This window comes from Phoxinus phoxinus (genome assembly GCF_949152265.1).
Source record: "Phoxinus phoxinus genome assembly, chromosome: 11".
Lineage (NCBI taxonomy): Eukaryota > Metazoa > Chordata > Actinopteri > Cypriniformes > Leuciscidae > Phoxinus > Phoxinus phoxinus.
Window position 1 is genome coordinate 14076151 of NC_136886.1, and position 17695 is coordinate 14093845.

General features: G+C 37.0%; 1 protein-coding gene across 7 annotated transcripts in view; it reads left to right on the plus strand.

The window, feature by feature from the left end:
* Positions 1-17695, plus strand: part of mast2 (microtubule associated serine/threonine kinase 2) — a 130278-nt gene that overhangs the window by 83465 nt on the left and 29118 nt on the right. For 5 of the 7 annotated variants that reach the window (XM_079628677.1, XM_079628679.1, XM_079628678.1 and 2 more), the window contains one exon: positions 16969-17060. In XM_079628677.1, coding sequence (XP_079484803.1) covers positions 16969-17060 — 92 coding nt within the window. Of the gene's footprint in view, positions 1-59; positions 228-16968; positions 17061-17695 lie in introns of all 7 variants that reach the window. The other 2 variants (XM_079628680.1, XM_079628683.1) reach the window with 1 other exon arrangement.

Here is a 17695-nt window from a genome sequence, read left to right on the forward strand (position 1 = left end):
GGTCAAACACGCATTCACATTACTCCTTGCTTTCCTCTCTTGCTGTATTCACTTAAAAGAATCTGGCCAACTGCTCAGTACCGTTGTCATGGCAACAGCAGCCTCCTGCAGCATCTCCTCTCCCCTACCTCCTCACCCTCTGCTCTCATCCCTCCGTCCCCGGGCGGACCCGAGGGGCCTTCGTCTGCCCCTGTCCTTGCCCCATGCGCCAACCCATTCTTCTGGAGGTAAGAGTGCCCTTGCACTTGCTCCTGATCCAACATCCTTTACAGCAGCATGCTGGATAACTAGGCATCGTGTGGTTCCTATTTTGTCTAATCTGTTTTTCTAATGAGGTGGTGTGGTTTAGTGGCTAAATGCTTAAGGTGGATAACTGGATGGCGGCATGTACCAGTGCCTTCAGCACTGTGCCCTTAAGCAATGCACTTAACCCCAGGTTACTCAAGTGGGATTGCTCATGTTATAAATATACTTATAAAGTCACTTTTGATTAAAGCATAAAGGCATTTTGCTGAATTGACTACTTAATAATAACTGTAGCCTGATTTTTCTATCAGGGCCAGTTTCTGCTACTGCGTGTTATGGATGGATGGATGGGTTTTTGCTTGTTAATGAGTGGTTTTTGGATTATGTTTTTTGATGTTAATTTTAAATAGTGTGCAGTAGGACTGGACGATATATTGAATAATCACGATATATTCACAATGATTTTGTTGACGATATATATATACTTAAAGGGCCCTATTATGCTATTTTTACGCGTTCAGCGCGCGTCGAAAACAAAAACTCCCATTGCCATAACAACGTCAGCTCTGCGTGTCCTGAGGCTTCTTATCCTACACCGTAAACTAAACACAGTAACGAACAATGAAGTCGGTTTTACCATATCAATCCGAGCGCGAGTGCGATGATGAAACACTAGATAGATGAACTACTAATATATTGCGGTGAACACGTGGAAACTCTATAAATAACAGTGCATGTATGCAATACATTAGCCGAGCTCTAGCGTGAATGACTGATGTAACAAACGTTGGTAAAACAAATCTTGCTCAACGCTTAATCTTTCCTCAAAGTAGTGAGAACGACAGACAATCTGCATAGACACACTTTTAGGTAATAGTGGCCCATAACTGATTAGCAGAAGCATTTCAGTAAGACATTGTGAGTTAGCCAGTTAGCAGGAGACCTACACAATGTAAAACTCAAAACTAAGTACAGTATTTTGAACACCATCTCTCAAGAGCAAGTGTTTTGAGAAGCAGTCATCAGTAAATTAAAGGGAATGCATCAAAAGTTTAGGATTATACTGCTGTGGTATCGTGGTAAAGATGAATTTCAACCACTAATTTTTTCAAATGCTCGTCCTTGGGCAGTGAAAAAAAAAAAGGCTTTACCTTCACATTGTAGAGCACAGCGTCTCCTCGGCATGATGCTGTCCAGTATCCACAGAAATCAGCTGCCGGTTTGAGGTTCAAGTATTTCCTGGTGTCTGCGCGCGCAATAAGTGTGGCGGGCTAATGTTTCGTCTTGACGTCACAACGAAACGGCTTATGACTCGTTTGAAAAACAATTCATTTCATTGGCTCAGAGACGAGTAGACTCTTACTTTTGAAAGACAATAATTTTATATACGGTGCACTTTTAGATTTAAAACTTTGCAGGATGTTTTCATTCACGCTATGTTACACACTACATGAAAGGTCATTGTCAAAAATCCATAATAGGGGCACTTTAAAGCTAGGGTAGGTAATCCTGTTCAGAAACACTTTTTTTATACTGGGTGAAATGGTCCTTCCATTCTGATAGTAGACAATAGATTATGTGTTCAGAAAAAGGAATGAAAAAAATCTGACCTCTGTAGCAGCTGTAGGACAGTAAAAACTCTGACCAATCACTGCCATTCGGTGCGAATGTAAAGAACCAATCAGATGCCTTCATGTCTCGTGCCCGAGCACCACTGCGTGCACAACAGTGATGCGCGGGTCAATGTATAAACAACCCGCAACCGACCGACGTTTTCAACTAACCCGCCCGCAACTCGGACCGCAAAAAAAAAAGAAAGAAAATATTGTACCCGACCGGCTTCCTGACCCGCGTTTTTTAAAGTAGCTATAGTAAATGCTCATCGCGTCATGGGCCATAGACGGAGGAACTAGGGGTGCGCATTTTTCAGAATGCTGTATGATATAGCCTAGTGTTTTGTAATAAAGGCTTGATTTATTCATTTATTTCGTTTAATTTTCTTAACAATTAAGATGCATGTGTTTATCCAGTCTAATCGAAGTGTGCATCTCTCCCCTGACTCCCCTCTCAAAAAAATCCCAATGCTAACAGTAGCTTCTCTGTTGGTGTAAGCCAGTTGCGTTACAGGTCGTAGGTACATGCAGCTGACTCCAAATGTGGATGCGCGTTCATGTTTGTGGGGGGGTGGGGGATGGCGTAGCTTTGGACGGAGCACTGACAGGAGGGGGCGGAGCTTAGAAGAGGTGCCACTTTCAAATCTGGCTAGCTCTCCAACATTACCTACCCTAGCTTTAAGCAACATTGAAGTGATTTCAATGTCCTTTTAAATTTGCCATTAAGCTTCCTTGTGTTCATTTAGTGAAGAAGTTAGTGGAAAACATACAGTACAATGATTTTTAACTTGATTTTGTTTAGTTAATTAAAAAAAGAAATCAATTTAGCTATACAGTAGGGGTGGTAATGTACCTCACAATACGATACACGATACATGGCTCACGAAGTCACGATAAGATAATATCATGATACAGCAATTCTACGATGATCAATATATATTGCTAGACAATCCTGTAATACATAACGATATCTGTGAACTATTAAAACAAAATGCCAGTGAAAAGGTTAAGGGTTTTCTCTCTTTATTATTTAAGTCCAAACTGTTAGAAAACAGCACAAAAAGTGTTTCACTCTGTAAATTTTCACTCTGTAAATGTAAATTTTACATTTTAAGTTTATTAAACATTATATTTTTCATTGCACAGCATCTCAAATGTTGGTTTGATCATTCTGAAATGCCTGAGCCAAAGTCTGTCATCAAAAAGATTTGGTAGTATTCCCTTCCAGAAGTGTCTCACATGATTGCTTTCTCAAACGCCAGACATCTGAATGCAAGATAACATGTTTATTGCATTTCGGCTGTGTGCTCTGAGATGCAAGTCATTTATGATGTAGGAAAAAAGAGCCACAGTGACTTCTTCGATTGCAGCAGGTTTTTTAACTGATATTTTGCACCAATTTCCCAGGAAGTGACGTTTTTTTTTGTGGGATGGGATGTAAATTATGTTTTGTTTTATGTGATATTCCAATTTTGCGGCTAAGTTAAAATCGCAACTTGGATGGAAACATAGCTAGTGTTACATGAACCTTTCAGAAATTGTGCTGCTTAATATTTTTGTGGAAAGCCTGGTACATTTTTACAAGATTATAAAGATTTTTTCATCTTTGATGAATAGAAAGTTCAAAAAAATTTAAATAGAAGTTTTCTGTAACAATGTTAGGCATTTAGGCTACTTACAGTACTTGTTGAATAAAAGTATTCATTTCTTAAATATAGGAAATCTTATTTACTCCAAACTTTTGAACTCTAGTGCATTTTTTTTTTTTTTGCTTTATCGCCCAGCCTTATTGTGCAGATTATTTTGAGCAAATATGGTTGCCAATAAGCTTTGATATGGTTTGTTTAAGCCCTGCTCATTAACTCAAGTGTGTGTATTTGTGTGTGTTGAATGCCTGTGGAGCAGAATGAGAGTGATTCTGCACTAATGAGTTGCTCTGGAATGTAAGAACTCCATGTTCTCTCCCATTTGACTACAAGTGTTTGTGTGTTCACCTTGATCCATCACTGATCTCTTGTTTGATGACAAATTGCTGAGCACAGTCTGCTATCGGGACATCTTCAACCTCTGGGTTATGAAGAATATCTGCGTTCACAATGTTGGAATGCAATGTGTGCATGGTTTTTTGCTGTAGTTTTTTTTTTTTTTTTGCATTGTAAGAAAGGACACATTTTAGGTTATTTAGAGGGCACAGTGATCCGAAGCTGTGTGGAAACTCCATTCACATTCAGTATAGCTTGAGGAAATCACTACAACCTGCTTTTTTTTTTAAAGGCAGCTATTTTCTTTACTTACTTTGTGCTGTCCATCCTCTATTGATCATGATCACAATCATAGAAAATGTTCAAAATCATTTTCCTTTCCTGTGAAGCCTCATTTCCCATTTGTGTTGGCTTGACCAGACATCATTTCCCATTTCTAAAAGATGCTATCGTATGAGTGGAAAGGCTATTTTTTACAGTTCCCCACAGGTTTAGACCAACAGTGAAGCTGCGGGAAATCAAGTCTTAAAACCTTTAAGAGCTCAACTCAACAGGACATTCAAGAGAAAGGCAGGGAACTGTTCCAAAGACTGCTGCTTATTCCTTTTCTCCATCACTGGGTCTTTCCTCTCACTGCACATCTCTTGTGATACTCTGACTAGCTGCACAATATCAGCCAATTAAATTAATCCCAGTTCAGTTACGATCGACTGACTCTGATCAGTTCGAATAATATAGAACTATAATGAAGTTCAAAAAATGTAAATGTAACATTAGAGATGAACTACATTTTGGTGCCCATATTAGTATTAACCATTATTTATTGATTTGCTTATTTTTATTTATTTGTTTTTGCATTACAGGCCACAGACAAGGGACACCCTGAGCACTAAAACTAAATATAACTTGATGTATGTATGTATGTATATACTGTATATGGTTTAAAAAAGGCAAAACAATTGATTAGTTTTACAATCTATTTATTAACTTTTTGAAGCGTCAAAAAGGTAGTCGAGTACCTGTCAATGGAGGGGCAGATTTTATTATATTTATCTTATCTTTATTATTTTAATTTTTATTATATCTTCATTTGTGTTCCGAAGATGAACGAAAGTCTTTTTTGGAACAACATGAGGGTAAGTAAATGATAACAGAATTTGAATTTTCGGGGTGAACTAACCCTTTAATCCTTTGGAGTCACTTTTGGACTGTATCATTTTCTCAAAAAGTTTGTAGTAGCCTATTTGTTTTTTGTTTTGTTTTTGCGCACTGTCATTTTCTCTTTCAATGTAAATTTTTTATGGAAGCCAAAAAAATCCCTTGTTTCCACAGAGAAAACGCCCTCATACATACAATGTTAGCACTGTCTACTGCCTGCCTCCACCGGTGTTGGGTGGAGATGTTTTCTCCCCCTAGCTGTTTGTTCTTTGATGTGTGTCTGAAGCGATTGAGCCCACGGTGTCGGTCAGCTCAAGGTGACACACTGCTCCCATGCCTGTCTGCATCTAGCCTGCTGCAAAACTGCAAAACACATATGATTTAAAACAGCCTTGTTTATCTTTTTGATTCCTCATTTTTTCATTCCTTTGACTTGCTGGACTAATGACTGAACAGTTTGGACCGTACAGAGAATCTCACTTATGCTTGTGCCCTTTGACCGAATAATCCTGCTTATGTGTGTGCGTGTGTGTGCACTTTAATCGCCTGTCATTTCACTTCAATCCCCTGTTACTTTTTCCAGGGATTCTGTATTGAATACTCTTGTCAGATTCAGCCTTTTCTGGTTGACAGATCATCTAGCATTAAAATGTTTCACTATTTCTCTCAAAATGTCTAATAGCATTTTAATAGCAGTCTCTCACACTCTGACTCTTCTGGAGTTAATCTGGAGGTTGTATTTAGAGTTGGCTGCATCTTTATACATGTGCTGCTGTGTATTTGAGTTCGAGAGAGGAGGGGAGGGTGTTGAGGAGAGAGAAGAGAGCGAGAGAAAAAGCACATGACAGCATCTCACGATAGCTTTAGTTGTGTCACAGGTTGCCGGCAGCAGCAGCTGTAGGAACATCATCTAGTGCTTGCTATCAGATAGAAAGCCTGTTCATTTAGCCAGCTGTTCTTCCTTCTCTGCTGCTTTATGACATTTGATCTTTGGATGACAGCCATGTTAGTGCACCGATATCATGTCTGACTCCTTCTGGACCGTTCTCTCCAATTTCTCTCTGCCGGAGAGAAGCATGCTCCGCCGATCCAAGAGGTACAGCTCTCCATTTTCATTTTTCTAGCTCTGTTCTTTCTGTTTGTTCTTATCATGTTAGTCAGGTAACTTGTTTTTTTTTTTTTTTAGTCATATGAGCTGTAATTGATGGCATGCTGCAGGCAGTCTTGTGGTTTTGCTTATGTTTGTGTGCTCTGTGATTTTTCTCACTGTTGTTGTTGCGTATTCTGGTGGTCACGCTCATTTCAGCCACTCTACATGCACATCGTACAACGTTCCTTCCTCTTGGTCAATGTGCGTAAAAGTAACGACCGCCCGTCAGCCAGGAGTGCAGATTATGACGTGGCCAGACATGCACCCAAACACGCAGGCGAGCAAGGTTAGTCTTTCATAAAATGATGCTTGAGAGACCAGGCAGTTCTTCTCTGACCTACCATGTCGGAGTGAACTTGCACACAGATGTGCTCAAATGTGTGGTTGAGTTAGATAGAGATCACCTATAATTGCTTTCCATTCTTCCCTGCTTGTGTTCTTCCTGTCCTCCTGTAGCATGGAGAGACAGATGTAGGGGAGGGCACAGTGCTTGCATAGCAACAGAGCTGAGACTGTTGTAGAGTGATCTGCTTCTTTACGCTCTTCGTCTATCTCTGTGAAGTAGTGTCATTCTCACAATGATGCTAAATGTCTGATTCGTTCAGTGGCCATGAGGTCGGAGCAGTACACTGTGTGCTATAGAGTCATGGTGTGAATGATGTATGAAAGGATGAATGAGACTTTGAATCATGTATTTTATAGATGAGAGGTGTCTTGTTACTTTCTAAGCAATCAGAATTTCATATAGCAGAGAATACATTTGAAAAGTCATGTAGACTTGCTATTTGCACTGCCATACTTTACCAGGCGTATATTTATTTTGCAAGGATGCTTTGATCAAAGGTATCAGTAAAGACATTTATAATGTTAAAAAAGATTTGTTTCAAATTCAAATAAATGTTAAGCAGTACAACTGTTTCCATGATTTATTAATCTTTGTTAATAAAAATGCAGTTGTTCATTGTTTGTTCATGTTAGTTCACAAAATGTTAATGTTAACAAATACAACCTTTGATTTGAATAACATTAGTTAATGTTGAAATTAATATTAACAAAGATTAATAAAATGCTGTAGAAGTATTGTTCATTCTTAGTTTATGTTAACTAATGTTTACTAATGAACCTTATTGTAAAGTGTTACCAGAATAATGAATGATTTGTAATAATCATGTGACACTGATGGGAGTAATAGCTCCTGAAAATTCAGCTTTACCAAGACACAACATTTTTTCAAATATAAAAGAAACAGTTATTTAAATTTTTTATAATATTTTACAATATAAAATATTTTACTGTATTTTTATTAAATATATGCAGCCGTGGTAAGCATAAGAGACTGCTTTTAAAAAACATGAAATACAGATCTTTCTAACTTTTGAACTGCAGTGTATTCACATGCTCACAATTTGCCTGTTTACAACCACAAGAAAAAACTGACTGTTTACATAATTTTTTCTGCTAACACGAAGTGCATTTGACCGCTCACACAAACGTTCTTGCGTGTGCGCGCGTGAGTGAGAAGCTATTAGAACTCACCAGTCTCCTCTTCCTCGTTCTCTGGGGTGATGCCGAACTGCAGTCTTGACACCTCACTTGTCAACATGCATCAACTCACATGACTCCACTATGGAATTTCCCAGTGGTATCATGTCTTGATGTGGTCTGTGTAACATGTTACACAGTGGAAATGTAAAGAAATGTAAAGTCAAGCAGAACCTTCACGCTGCCTCTCAACAGTACGTTTTTGAGCCCATGTGATGCTGTCACACCCACTTTGGGGTGTAATAACTAAATCTTTAACTTTATCTCTCTTTACACTTTCTTATTTTCTCTTCATCATTCTATCTCTTCCTCTGTTGCCTCAACTAGGTCAGGCTCCCTTCAGCATTCTCATTATAATCACTCCACATGACAAGTCTTTGAATCTCATGAAACATTCAGCAGAACCAATTTCAGATTGTTCAGACTGTTAAATTGTCCTCTTCCTTGATGATATAGAATGCTCGATTGATTTCTCTCTTTCTCTTTTTTATAATTTCCTGCATTGAATATAGCCACTTAGCCTGTGGAAAGCCTTCATAGGCACATCTGAGCAGGTCTCAGTCATTGATTCATTGTATTTCAGACAGTGGTGGATGGTTGTATGCATTTTAATTATCCACATAGGAAAAGCTACAGGCAATGTAATAAGTATACATGTGGCAGCTTTGGGGCCACCATATTCCCATCTTTCGAGAAGAAAATTGGTCTAATTTAAAATGAAAATGACTGTGAACAATATTGATAGTACCTTGATTACAGGAAGGAAACTCAAGGCAGAAACGATCAGTGTCGTAATTGGCTTTCTGGCCAGCATTGATTCTGTCCGACCCTTTTGCATCTCTTGAAACATGCAATTCCCATTGTGTCCATTATATTATGCTTGCCAAACCTCAAATCGGGTCAAGCTTGTTATAAAAGAAGCAATGCATTTGTTTATTTGATCATTTCCCCCCTCTCAACCTGTCCACAGTGTTGAGTGGGGTGGAGTGCTAGGTTAGCAGGTGTTTGCTCATAATTGCAGTGTTCGGTATTAATTGGCTCGTTGCATCTGCTCTTGGAAATTACACCTTTCAGCTCATGACATTACGCAGTATGAGCCCTAGACCGAAAACCACTCTGTTTTCTTCAGTCTTTAAGGTGGATAATCCTTTGAAATGCTAAACAGCAGAAAAAATACTTAATATATATATATATATATATATATATAGCCCCTATTGTTTATATTTTAACTAGGGCTGCACCAGATTGAATAAAAATGCAATATGTTATACGATAAAGCTTTATGTGTGTAATATACATTTAAAATATATTTAAAAACGGCAAATTATATAACCAACATACATGTTTCACTTTTTTTTGTAAGAAGAAAACATCCGTTATAAAACTAATCTATAGCATTAAATAAAAAGTAAGTGTTATTTTTAGCGTCAGTGTAAACCAGTGGGTTTTGGGTTTCAGCTAGGCCTAAATTAAGTTTATTTAACAACTGAACAATTGAATAATCAAATGTAAAACAAAAAAACTGCCTAGTCTTCACTGTATGGATTAAATACTGCTTCTTATTAAAGACAAAAATGTTATTCAGTCATGAGCAGTGAGTGAGTTTCTCTTTTGTTGTTTAATTAACATTAAGCACACAGACAGAAACAGGTTTATTAGGCTGCTGTCGAATCCAGTATATTGTTACACATTTGCTTACTTTCTCGACTGTTTAGTCCACTTAAGACTTGAGACTGGTTGTGTTTACGTGAATACTCACCAAGACAGCCATTTTGACATGATTTTGTGTGTATTTGGGTTTTTTGTGTGTGTGAGTACTTTACTTATTGCATTTAATAACATTAAGCATTTTACGCGAATGTAACAGTCTTGTGTCCAGTCTTAAGTATTAAAATCATACAGTTATCACAAGCCGTTGCAAAATGCATATCGCGATATGAACATTTGCATTATTTCAATAATTTCTAAATATATATATCATGCAGACCTAATCTAAAACCTCTACAATGCAAGTAAATCACTTCCATATGCAACCAAATTTCACATTAGGTGACTAATAAATATCTTCTTTTGTGTTCAACAGAAGACAGAAACTCATACAGGTTTGGAAAAACTTTAGGGTGAGTAAGTGATGACAACATTTTTGGGTGAACTATCCCTTTAAGTGAACGTAAACAGTCAAGAAAGACAATTCATGTGTTACACTTTCAGTAAATTGGGTCCGTGCATTGGCCTATTCCGACAACAGCCTATTCTACCTAATCTGTATCAAACTATGTTAGATCTACCTGAAAAACATGCATTTTTATTTTGTGCTATTGCTTTTAGTTTGATTATTTGTTCTTATTTTATTATAGACCGTTTACTTGTCTTTAATAATGTTTTATATTTATATTGTATGTTCTATTTATTTTGTTTGTGCATATCTAAGTGTTACTCACCATCTGTTGATGCATATCAATCTGTTTACATACTTAGGTGTGTTTAGAATTCTGCAATTAGAAGAACATTTCACAGGGAATTTAAGTCATAGTCCTCCTCAATGCTTTTATGTGCAGATGTGAAATAACACTTTCACAATGGGATTAAAGCGACAGTCAAGCTTGTTATAGATATGTAAAATCTAAGTTTGTCTCCTATCTGTCCGACAATACATTTTGTAAGTCATTGATTTCTGTTCCGCTCACAGTGAAAACTCCACATAACTTTAGCACCAAAATAGATTATGATTGGCTGCAGGGTCCCCGTTTGTCCTCAAACAATCTTAAAATGTCTTAAATAAATTTGAATGCAATTTCAGGTAATTAAAAGCCTTTATATTTTAAATCACATAAAACAAGTCTTATTAAACTTCATTATTAAACTTAAAAATGCTATGAGTGAATCAAATAAATGTATAGCCTACACTACATGTTCAAATTCAAAATGCGGTGCTGTTGTAGTTTACATGCTTGCGGTTTCAAAACGGTTCACAAATAATGAATTCCAAGCATATAGCCTATGCAAAGGGATTGCTTAAAGTCGGAATGAAATCAAAATTGACCCTATTTACTTTGTTAGCGGATATTACTAGTCTTGTGGTTAATACAGAGTTAATACACAGAAAAAAAATAGTTTGCCGTGGTTATCTTTAATCAAAGTCTAAAAAGTTACTTCCGGTCTGGAATGGTTCTTTTTCTGATGACGTAGGTTTGACGGATTGGGTTGCTTAAATATTCCCTTACACTCGGAAATGCGTCACAACACTTGAGAAAAGTCGTTTGCAACTTCCGGTTCACGCGGACTTTAAGATTTACTGTTGGTAAATTATGACAGTGTCTATATTATGGTGTTTATATTGTCACATGTTGTAGATGGTTGTAAGAGTGTGTAATTCAGGCTTATTTATAATTAAAAGTCCAACGTTATGCGTTTCTTTCTATCTATCATTCTTTCTTTCTTAGGTTTGTAAGTAGGTTTGTTCTGCATGGACATTATCAAGTATTAATCATTTTTGTCTTAAAAAAGTTCTTAAATTTGATTTAAGCACTCTGTAGATACCCTGTGGCTGTAATCATGTCTTTTTGCTTTTAGCAAGAACAGAAAAATTACTTGTTGTTGCTGGAAAACTGTCATGAGGTGTCTGGACACAGTGTTATTCTGTTGCCTGGTGTGCACGGCAAAGTAAAGGCAGTTTAGCTGACATTATCCCACCCAGCAGTGTAGGGGAGTGTAATTTCCTTCTGTTATCTACCGAGACTCTGCCTAATTTCTCATGAATGAAGACCCTCTGTTATAGCATCTCATCTGGCTTTTCTATAATCAAGATCGGATGAATAGAGTGGAAGAGCTCTGACAGTCTCTCACAAACATCTCACTATAGCATCTCTCATCCTCAAGATACTTAAGGCTGTGTGTGCAGGAGTGTGTTTTATTCTATGTTAGCTTTTTACTGGAGTATTTGTACAATCTAATCCAGGATAAGTGAGCGTGTGAGTGGATTATCTTTTTTTTAGTTCAGGTGACCCACTTTCAGAGAGATGCAATGTCCATTTGAACTGATGTAAAGTGAAGAAAATTCTCTATTCACTAAGATGCATGAACAAATGCACAATATTTGTTGTTAAACAGATGGTAAAACAAAAAAACTATAGACACAAGTTTGGTGACAACAGTTTCATAAATATACTTCATGTTCATAGTCGTTAATTGTATCCAAGCCTAAACAAATTCTATACCAAACATAATGTCTTTCAAAACAGCCCCAAACAAATCTGGTTTCACTCAAATAAGTCCAAAAGAAGCTTAATCAATTCAAACAAATGCAAATGAATTCAGACGGAAATGGAAACAAGCAAGTTTGTTCGCAAATAGAATTGACATTTCTTGATGTTTAGAAGTAGGAGGAAGCAATTCTCTCTCCAATTACTGTAATTAAGGGATAACTTTCTTTTCGCGTGCTTGAACCCTGCACAGCTGCACATGTTATTAGCATGTAAATTGCACCGGGGGGTTTGCCCCCCCCCCCCCCTCTCTCTCTCTTTTGGTTCTATTGATGGAATGATGTTTTAATGAGAACGTGCAGCTCTTTTCAGCAGCATACCTCCTGGAGTTTCACATTCAAGCTCAATTTACGGCCAAATGCACTTTCATTTTGTTCATTTTTGCTAATTCATGTCGATAATATCCACCCACACACTCCCCTATAAACAATGTGAAATTTTAACATTGGCCGTTGTTCAGCTGTGTTAAACTTTCATGACAGCCTTTACAGGTTGTGGGTGTTTGTGTACATAAAACATTGTGTAACAGTCATTCTCGTGTAAAAATTTAAATATCTTTATTGAAAGTGTCTCTGATAAGAATAGTAAAAAAAAACTGCAAGAGAAGATTTAAAAGATGTAAGTATCTTAAATATTAAATGGACAAAATAAATACAACAGAACAAACATTTACAAATGAACTAAACAGTTTTTTTTTTAGGTAGACTAAAAAAATTTTTTAGGTACAGAATGGTAATCAAATGTAAAATATCACTGCATAGTCTTCACTGTATAAATATAGATGAACCTATTGCAGTTATTCAGTCAAGTGCAGTGAGTGATTTTTTTTTCTGTCTTTTGTTTTATTAACATAAAAAAAAGACAGCAGCTGGAGAATAGTAGACTGCTGCCACTTTAGGACCTGTACGGATCCAATATACACATGCATGTTATCTCACGTTTCCGTTCACTTTAGACACAACTGACTATGTTTACGATGATTCTCAACAAGACGGGCAATTTGACAGAATTTTGTGTAAATATGTCCGTGCAAGCTCAGGAAGACTTAGGGGTATTCGCGTGCTGTGAGACATGAGTACCAAACTGAGAGACGTGGGTACTGTCACGTGTAAGTGCGGTTAAATTGGCAAGGCTTAAAAATATGTAAATGATATTAACTATTGTGAAGATGCAGCACTGGCCTGATCGGGCAAGTGACAGTTCCGTCAACTGGCCCGAGTGTCTTTCACGCTGGCCCCGGGCCATCGATCAGTCTTTATTGTCAAGCCCTGAAAGTGTCACGAAACACTAAACTATATTTTCTTGTGTTTGTGTTGCACATTTTAAAATACAATGTAAGAATTTGTTGAGTTGAATTTCAAAACTAGTCAATTGTGAGCTTTTTGCAATATTTTTGTCTGGGTTTAAAATCTTTGTCGTCTACCAGGTTTAAAATCTGCATCATTTCTCCCATCATAGTACATCTATGACTCATCAGTGTCTCATAATTATTCATGAGACTGTGCGTCCTTGTTTTATGAGAAGGCGGGTCAATAAATGATTCACGACAGCATGCATCACTTTCCTATGACAGACGCTTCAAACTGAGAGATCACACACAGTAGTTGAGAGACGTGTTTATGGATCGCAAGTCAGTGTTTTTCACTTTGCAAGAGTTTCATGGCATAAATTCTCTTTCATAGACCCTGAGTCTCACACACACACACACACACACACACACACACACACACACACACACACACACACACACACACACACACACACACAGTCTGTGAGTGTAACCCTTCTTCTGAGCTCCATGATATAACAAATCAAACAGCTTACAATATAAATATAGCAAAATAAGTATCAAAAGTTATTAAAACGGCAACACCGCACATTGATAAACATTTATTTGTGCACTAAATTATAGCAATTACATATGTATTCGTGTAATGCACTGTGAGCTAACCAGACCATGTATAATTGTTAAAATAGGGTATTTCATTTAAAGGGGTCATCGGATACCCATTTTCCACAAGTTGGTATGATTCTTTAGGGTCTTCATTTAAAGTTTGTAACATACTTTGGTTAAAATTCCTCAATGGTTGTTTAAAACAACACTCTTTTTACCTCCTCAAATACAGCTCTGTTCAAAGCAACCTGTTAGCGAAACATGTGTCTTTAAATGATAATTAGCAACTGCTCACCCCACGTGGGGGGATGTCGACACAAGACATGTAAAGTGCTGCCTTAGTGGACAGTATACAAATGGCTGAGAGTGAAAATATGCTAATACGGGACAGTTCGTCTGTGGTCGTGGGCGGAGCATGAGCAATATGACATCATATTGCTCAGAAAATCCAAATGGCTTGATTATTAAGTGTTTAGACTTTTTGAGGATTAACAAAAAGTAGTGAATGGAATTTTTTCATTGGATGGTGGTTGTGTTCACACACCGCCGCAAAGACACATTTATGCAATCACCATATAAAAGTAAATTTTGCCTTTACGAATAATTTTTTTTTCTTAGTAATTATGTAGATATTTTTTAGGTAATTACAGTATAGCTCACAAGAGCATTGTTAAACATTGCACATTGATAAAAATGTTTTATTTTTATTTTATTGGATTTAATTTGCATAGAGAGATTATATATCGACACAGATCCTTTTGCCGGCGGCCACTGTCACTCATGTCTTTGAAAATGACCAGTTCTCATTGAAAATGTATGACTTGAGGTCGTTAAAGATCCCTCTCAGTGTAAGCGCTCTTTTAGATAAGACTACTTTATTGAAGCCCGGTTTTATTAGGTCATTGAATGGGACAAGTCTTCTTTGTTAATATCAGCATAAACCCATTGAAGAAACATTAATATTGCAGGTTGCTTAGTCTTGCTTTGACACGAACAGACTGCTCTACTCCGAGCGTGCTGCTGTTAGATCTTTATTGTAGAGTAAACGGATGCAGTATAAGCCCCTCTGTGAGTAGGAGATGTGAGATTTCTTGATCGTAAACATTTTTAAGCACTTTGCGGTCAGCGTGCACGTCTTGGCAGACAAAATCAAAGTGCTTTTCTGATAATCTTTTACCTAACACCCTTCAAAAAAAAAAAAAAAAATCTTTAAGCCAGCACAAAAAGAAAGCATTTCTTATCAGGCAATTTAGAAGAAAGGCCTTTCTTTAAGTATTAATGTGCCAGCGTTAGCTTGTGAGTCATCGATTTTCTCCTGCTTTCTTGCTTTTCTTCTTCATCCCACCCCACTCTTTCTCTTTCTCTCCATGTCTCCTGCTGTGACTCAACTCACTTCTGAACCTCCATTACACACGGAGTGATGGCAGCCACTGTGAAAGTGGCGCAGGTCTCTGCTGTGATACTTGCTCTTTCTGCAACACTGTTTGGACCAAGAAGCACTCATGCAATTATCCAGAAAATTACCAAACACTTTTAATGTAATTGTCATGGTCTGAAAAGTCACAGAACAGCAGTAACATACTGTAAAATGTGTGAAAAGCTCACAGCTGTGGACAATCTCCTGCAGTGTGTGGTGCAGATTTCTGTTTTTATAAACGCTCATACCCAGTGGGTATTTGTATTTGTTTTTGATGTGACTAGTGTTTGATATGACAGAATATCAAACAAGTGACATTTATTTTAAAGACTTTAAAGACATTTGAATAATGAATAATTGCTTTGAATAATGCGTAACACTTTATAAGTATTCAGAAATAAATTACTTTTAGTTTGTAGTTAATTTATAACTAATATATTGTAGTGGTCTTTACATTGTTAATATATTAATAGGCTATACAAATAGTGAGTTAATCCTTCATTGTCACTGTAATTAACCAAATTATTATTGTTTAATTAGCTCATATGTAAAGAGTTAGATAAAAAAAAATATGTATATAAGGGATCATTTATATCCAGCCGGTTGCCATCGCAGAATAAACCCCGACAGGGTGATCAGGATAAGTATGCTGTAATGTTTTAAATATTTTTTTATCGTTTCATTGGTATTTTTTTTATTTAGTCTTAATTTAAAAAAAATTACAAAACATGCAAATGTGATGCTTATGGTAATCTTTAACTACACCTTTTCATTATGAACAAACAATTATACTGGTTTAAGTTTCACAACCTTAATTACACAAAACAGTTCTTGCTTCATTTCGAGTCAGACACTACTGAAAGTAATGACTTGCCGTTCTGTAACAATTCTGACTGATTCTGTGAGTTTATTCAGTGAAAGATAAATTTTTTGTGGGACTCTTACGGTATGAGATCATATTTGTCTTAGTGTAGTCACTTGAGAGAACATAGCCTAATAAATACCATCTTGGTAATTTTTCATGGAGCACATGCTTTGTACATTCATTTCAGACTGCAAACTTAAAACTGTGCATCATTATAATGAATTGTAGATGTGAAAAGCAGTATCGTGATTTCTCTGTGATTTTTCTCATAGATTGCCTTTTTGATCGTTCACTGTGTGCATCAATATTTTGCTCACGTTGAATTAAAGAGCACTCATCCTTAACTTTTCACCACACTGCACTCCGTCATGCGGTTCTGAAAGCTCAGCCGGTCATCTCTCCTCTCTTCAATAGAGCGTAAGGCTGTATAGTCCTAGCTGGAGGTCTCAAGGTTCATTTGAACTGTAGGTGGCTGTTTTTCCCCCTGTCAGCTTGAGCTGGAGGCTTTTAGCATTTACGCTAGATGAAAAAAGAACAGATAATTCTGTGCACTCTCAGCCTCATAAAATGAGACAGGTTTGTGTGACCTGAATAAGAGAGTAACCGTCTGACACCACTGCTATATCAAAGGGGAAACAATTCCGTTCTTTGCTGTCTGTAATCTTTTTGAATGGGCATACTCTCATACTCAATACTTTACAATGTCTGTTTTTACATTTATTTGATCTAAAGATCGTCCTCTTAAATAATGTTTTGGCATGATAGCGCAATGAATCTATTTAGTCATTATTATGCATAAGTGTATGAGAATAAGTGTATGTTTGGTTCTTTTTTTACAGCTGTCGGACCAGCAACAGAAAGAGTTTGATAGTGACATCCAGCACCTCTCCCACTCTGCCTCGACCCCATTCTCCACTGCATGGACACCCAGGTAAAAGATACACCTCTCTCTTCCTTATACAAGATGTGTTTTAACCCTTTTGAGCTGTTTACCAAAAATACATGTTTAGGCCTTTTATGTTTCCAATGTAAAGTCTGTTCCAAACAATAGGCAGAAACATTATGCTAACATTAAGCATTATGCACTCTCTATGTAACCCCACAGTTAAAATATCATGATTTAAATTGTAAGACAACTTGTTTTGGCTAAAATCTAAGACCGCATTAATTGCATCCTCCACAGATCGCAGAATTCTTTGCAAGTAGCTTAATATGCGCACCCAGGAAGGCGGACAGAGTAAATGTGGATTACAAATGCATTTTATTCATTACCGAAATGTATCAATAAAAAGAGTTAAATCTTATTAGAAATTTACTTTTTTACCCTATATCTGTGTATACTATGTGTTTGTGCTATTAGTATTATGTCGGGGTACAGTGACTTTATTTTAAGGTTAAGTTATCCTTTAACTGTAAGAGTTGATGCCTATTTAGTGCATTTCAGTAATTTTCAAGGTTTCTTTTTTGTCGGCATGTTGTCTTAGTAGGTAGCTGGCCACATAAGACAGTAGGCACTTTACTAGAGTCTGGACCAGAGCCATACAAATTGTACACACTTCACAAGTA